Source organism: Cucumis melo, chromosome 4 (genome assembly GCF_025177605.1).
Source record: "Cucumis melo cultivar AY chromosome 4, USDA_Cmelo_AY_1.0, whole genome shotgun sequence".
NCBI lineage: Eukaryota > Viridiplantae > Streptophyta > Magnoliopsida > Cucurbitales > Cucurbitaceae > Cucumis > Cucumis melo.
Window position 1 is genome coordinate 4,043,813 of NC_066860.1, and position 5,626 is coordinate 4,049,438.

General features: G+C 32.7%; 1 protein-coding gene across 4 annotated transcripts; it reads right to left on the reverse strand.

Moving 5' to 3' along the window:
* Positions 1–1,877: 1,877 nt before the first annotated feature.
* Positions 1,878–4,473, reverse strand: LOC103503892 (uncharacterized). 4 transcript variants are annotated; one of them, XM_051083692.1, is made up of 7 exons: positions 4,263–4,473; positions 3,586–3,737; positions 3,235–3,344; positions 3,037–3,122; positions 2,724–2,828; positions 2,466–2,637; positions 1,878–2,297 (listed from the first exon to the last, which is right to left on the reverse strand). In XM_051083692.1, the coding sequence occupies exons 1-6, from the start codon at positions 4,370–4,372 to the stop codon at positions 2,508–2,510; spliced, it is 693 nt and encodes a 230-aa protein (XP_050939649.1). In that variant the 5' UTR covers positions 4,373–4,473; the 3' UTR covers positions 1,878–2,297; positions 2,466–2,507. The 4 variants fall into 4 exon arrangements, with proteins under 4 accessions (XP_050939649.1, XP_008466500.2, XP_016903501.2 ...); XM_008468278.3 differs by having other exon boundaries at positions 1,878–2,344; positions 4,263–4,472; XM_017048012.2 differs by having other exon boundaries at positions 2,466–2,640; positions 4,263–4,470.
* Between the last annotated feature and the right edge of the window lie 1,153 nt (positions 4,474–5,626).

The window sequence follows — 5,626 nt, forward strand, 5'->3', positions numbered from 1 at the left end:
TGCCCTCAAACTTATATAATGATAGAAATTGTTAACAATTATTTAAAATTTAATAATTCGATTTTTATCATTTGAGAGTCCAATTTCTCCAACTATTATTTGTCGATTGTTTTCTTTATTAACCATTACCAACTGTAACCAATGTGAGTCTATGTTTAGATCCACAACATATGTTTTTTATAAAAACACATAAACAATGATATATTTGTTACATGCATTGGATTGGATGAAATTAATGTTTGAGCTGAATAAAAAGGTATAGAAAAATAATAATATATGTAGTTTTGTCCTTTTAGTTAAAAATGTGTGAGAGCCCATTCGGCAAATTGTGAAATTGGTCATTTCCAAGGAATCCGTACTTGGCAGAGAAAGCCCATAACATCCATGCATGCTTCCCAATTTCAAGCCTTTTTCTTCATCAATCCGCCGCCCCATTTCTTTCAATCATCAAATCTATTCCTTTCTTTATTTTCTTCTTCTTCTTCTTCTTTTTAACTAATAACTCTCTCCTTATCAAATCTATTGGCTCTCTCAACTCAACTTTCTGACTTGTTCTTCAAGATAATACGACAACCGATAACTCAAAAAAGGATTTAAATATTACAACATAGCATGTTATGCAGCCGCTTCGCTAGCTGTTACATAGCACCACAACACTACTCATTTGCCTTCTCTTTTTGCTGCCGCCGCTCTCTCTGCTTTTGCCATTTGTCCTAATGAATCAAAACATTCAAACTTCCCTTCTTATATCAATTTGTTATTAATTTTAACTAGATTGTTAAATGGGATTCATTTGAATGAATGAGATGCATGCTTGTTGTGGATTCAGTCAAATCCATGTACAAATTATTTTCTGCAAAACAGATCATTGGAGCTATTGAAAGGCCATCCAAATGATTGACAATGATTAGTAAGTGGTTGCTCATTAGATTTGGGTTCGTTGGAGGTTTATTTAAACTTCATGATTAGAGATTCAAAATAAAATACCTGCCAGCCAGCCAGCCAGCCACTATTGATCAAAATTGAAATACAAGTTCAGTTGAACATCGCATTCAAATTCACCAACTATAAGATTTCCATAACCGACCTTACAATATCTTTCTTTGAATAAGACTTGGTTTTTTTAACACCCTTTCAATCATTTAAGCTAATTCTAATCAAAGAAGTTTTCATTTGGCAAGTTTTGTTTGTAGGTTCTAAACAAGAAAAAAAAATGTTGGACTCTAAGAACGTGCAAGAGTACTGTTCTGACATAAAGATGATGCTTTTTTATCAGAATCATTTTCTGAAATTGAAATTTAATCATATCTTCACTGCATATCTTTTGAAGATCTTCAAAATCCTTTATTAGACATGAAGAAACAGAGAAATGTCAGAGGAGAACAGAAGGGTCAAAATTCTGAAAGTTAAAAAACCGAACACAGATTCCAAGTTAACAGACAGTCAAATGTAACATTAAACGATGTAAAGAGGAAAAGACAACATCTTTTTTTTTATATATATATGTATATAGTTTTTAACTGTAGTTTGATTGGATTGAACGGTTTTGTACTTCCTAGTTTATAGTTCATACCATGTTATGAATCCGCCTTTCTAGCCCAATCAATATATATATATATATATAAACTGTCATATTGCTGTATTTGGATTTATCTGATTAAACAAAAGCCATGAATCACTTGTTCACATGGGAGTTGGATCGAGTGAACCCGGTTCAACTGTATAGAAAAACCGATTCATATAATTCAGCAGGGGGTTGATTTTGACAGAGCAACCCATACCTTATAATGATGAACAAAATGATGAATTATTTGCAGCTTCTATAAAAAAAAAAAAATAAGAACCCATAATGGAGATGAGAGGTACAGTGGCAATCATGAGTCAACGGTGCAAATGGAATGTACTTGCAAACCCAAAATCATATCCTCATTACAATGATTGATAAACCAACGGTTTGGTGGTGTAGTGTTTGTTTGTGTGTGCGTGATTTTTGAAAGAAATTAAGAAATGTAATGTTCTAAATCTTAAGACGATATTCAGCAAAGTCTAGGCGGTTGACATCTGTTATTAAACTTCCTACCAAATGCAATATTGGACACAAGATTTGGGCTGTAAAATATCGTTCACTCACCGAGGTCCATTGGGCCTAAGCCCATAATACATGGATTTGAGCCATAACTTCATAATGTTACAAAAACGAGGAGCTGCATTTGTCCACACCCTGATATATAAAAGTTGTCGATATCTTAGTGGAGGTGGTTTTCCAACAGCAAGGTGCATCTCCCAATTCTTTCTTACTAAAACAATGAGGATCTCTGCTTTAGAAGTTTGAATCATCATCACCCTAGATATACAATCAAATTCAAATATACTTTCCAGCTAAATTTGTGGCTAATGTAGATTTTAGGCATGAATTGAGAGAGCAAGAGTTTAGCTATCCTATTGAGAAGTATGGCAAAAGTTACCTGATACAAAAATGATCTATGTTATACGACAACTAGTAGCCTTCAAGATATTCTGGTAGTTTTTTGCTTTTTGGTTTTCGGCTGATGGTCGTTCAAGATAACTGCATTTACATCAGTGCCAACACTATCTTGCAACATTACCCCACCCTCGTTTTCTCTCATCTTCTTTTTACTGCTGCAAAATTAAGGGGAGAAAAAAAAATAGATTAAGACATTTGGGGATTATAGCTCAAAACTTCTTAGAATTTAGTTTCTCACCTCATACTTACTGAACCCTCAACCGAATTCTTCTCCAACCAATGGATGCTCCCTGTATGAGATGGAACTAGAGATCCAGATATATGTAATATTTCCTCATCAAAACTGCAAGGTTGAATGAATCACTTTTTACATAATCAAGGTATTTGCATAACTGAAGATCAAGAATAGGGAAATATTAATAGCCTATGGTGAGCTGTCGATCAGCTATGAGCATGGTACTCCAGCTCTTCAATTATTTGGACGAAAACTTCAAGATTAACTTTCGACTTATATGTTATGGGATAAGCATAATCAAAGGGAAAAACCTAACCTCTTCACCAAAAATCGTATCATTGTCCCAACCTTTATTACATGGTGCTTGTGAGCTCTGCTGACAAACATTTCTTCTCCATGTTTCTAAGTCAGAATCAATGCACAAAACAATCAAGACAAGATAATGAAAACTTCCTTCTGATCTGTGTATCAATGGGAAAGGTAGGAATTCACAAGTACAATGCACAAAACATACTGTTCTATGCTTGAATTCGTCGCGAATGTCTTCATATGTTATTACAGCAGAAGCAAAACCCAAGACAATAACATGGATTGATTCTTGCCTAAGCTTCACCACCTTTCCCTCTGAAGTGATAAGAAAACTATCAACAAAGCATGGACAAGAGGAATAAAACATTTGGCCTCCTATTAGTCAATTTAATATGTCTACCATCATAATGCAATGAAGTACCCTAAGAATGTTAAAATGCAAGCTTGATAATTAACAACTTGATTCTAGATGTGTTGTTTTCCAAGTGGAAACAAGGGAGAGACCAGATCACAAATGAAACTCCTTCACATACAATGAGAATCATGGAAAACCAACCTAAAAGCATGTTTGGTTTTGGAGAGAAAAGTAATAGCTTTGCCTTTATTGTCACGCCAAAATAAGGATGCACTCCAGATAGAATCTTTGCATTTTTATCAATAATTTTGGCCTCGTAAGCCAGTAGCACGCCTTCAAATTTTTCATCAAACCTACAGAATGAACGCAATATTAAAAAATGCAGTTAACGACCCAAGTTTATAGGTATCGACCACAAAAATGAACTTGAATGTTGATTAAATGAAGCAAAAGAAGCAGCAATGACAATCACTAGAAGTTTAAACTTCAAGCCTTTGAGTTCAAAGAGAATGAAAAATATTTAATATTTCCTAAATGAATTAATTTTTCCCCAAAAATCAAGAACAAAATCTTACATTCTGAGTTCATAAACAGCACAACCCAAATGTTTATTTCGTCCATTCAGAATAGCAAGCCAGAAAACAAAATCTACTTGATAGAAACGCAGAAACAAACAAAAATCGTCTATTTCTGAAGGCTAAATTCAGTGTTAGTAACGCGACTTAACTTCATATTTGTGCTAGTCCAACTCTGCCACTAACAAATAGTATCCCCAATCAAGTAATTCAACAAACCAACGCCGTCAATAACTGGAAAACTTATAATTGCAAGAGACTAGACACTACAACTGTTGAAAGCCTAAAAGAAGTTTGACTTACTTTAGAAGCATAGCGCCGAGCTCTCGAAGCACCGCTTGCGAAACCTTCTTACTTTTTGACGGGTGAACGTAAACAACCATATTGGCATCGGAAACCTTAAGCCCCTCCATTGAAACGGAGGTGAGGGAAACAAGGAGGAGAGGAATCGCCGGAGAAGAAAGAGCGCTAGAAGAAGTTAAAATCTTGGAAGCACGTGCGTTGCAGATGCTCGGTTGAAACAAAATACGAAAACGATGAATTCAGGAGCGAACTGAGTGAGCCCTAATCAACAATTGGGCCTCAGTAATTACGGACTGGATCACAGGCCCAACTCTTGCTTTTCCCACAAAAGCCCCGAATTCAAAGGCTCCCTTTCAGAGAGGAGAAATTGTGAAAGGCCTTTGTACATACACAGGCTCGAAGGGATAAAGGATAAAGAAGAGCGATAAATTTAGCGATTAGATTTAAAATAATTAAATATATAATAATAATTTTCAAAGAATCGTAAATATAACACAATCTATCATCTTAATAATAGATTATATTACAAATATTGATCTATCGTTGATAAACTAGGATAGAATAGACTTGATAAATTTTTAAAAATGTTTTTATATATTTAATTATTATTTACGGTAAAAGACAGTTTATTATTTGACTATAGATTAATAGTTATTTTTAGAAAAGACTAATAAATACAAAGAAACCTAAAGGTTTATTATAAATATCTTTTTCTCTTTTAATGTTCAATGTGCTCTTTTTTTTTAGATATTTTTAAAAATAGTAAAAGATTAAAACTATTTATAAAATATTGTAAAATTTATTTAATATTCTCTAGTTTTGTAGTTTGATTGAAAATTTTGTTATATTTTGTAAATAATTTTTTGATATATTATTCATAAGAATTCTCCTTAATTTTTAATTTCATATTTAATTTTAAAATATCAAAAGTTAGGTAACCAACCTACTACTATATGTGTGTGTTCTTCTCATTCATTCTTAACAACAATTTGAGAGTTTTCATCTTTTACTCATTTCCAGGAGATTCCTACCTTTCATACTTTTATAGTTTTCTCTCTCAGTGGAATAAATTTGGTTTCCTTATGTATATAATTTATTTATTTGATGGTCTCCTTCATATATATATATATGTGTGTGCTATTTACATTGTACCAATTTCTCTGTTATTTGTTATTTACATTATAACAATGATTTAGAAAACCAAACAATAATTTGAAAACTAAAAAAATATCTTTTAAATAGATATTTTCATCTTTAAATTTTAGTAAAGAATTTAATCGTGATAATTAAATAAGATGCAAATCATCCTAAAACATGATAAAAAGACATGCTTCGTTTTAAAATACGAAAGGGTTGCACAAACA

Coding starts and splice junctions, on each gene's coding strand:
- LOC103503892 (XM_017048012.2), bottom strand. CDS start 4,372: ATGGAGGGGCTTAAGGTTTCCGATGCCAATATGGTTGTTTACGTTCAC. Junction 3,345..3,585: donor AAAACCAAACATGCTTTTAG/GTTGGTTTTCCA, acceptor TTATCACTTCAG/AGGGAAAGGTGGTGAAGCTT. Junction 2,829..3,036: donor ATACGATTTTTGGTGAAGAG/GTTAGGTTTTTC, acceptor TCAACCTTGCAG/TTTTGATGAGGAAATATTAC.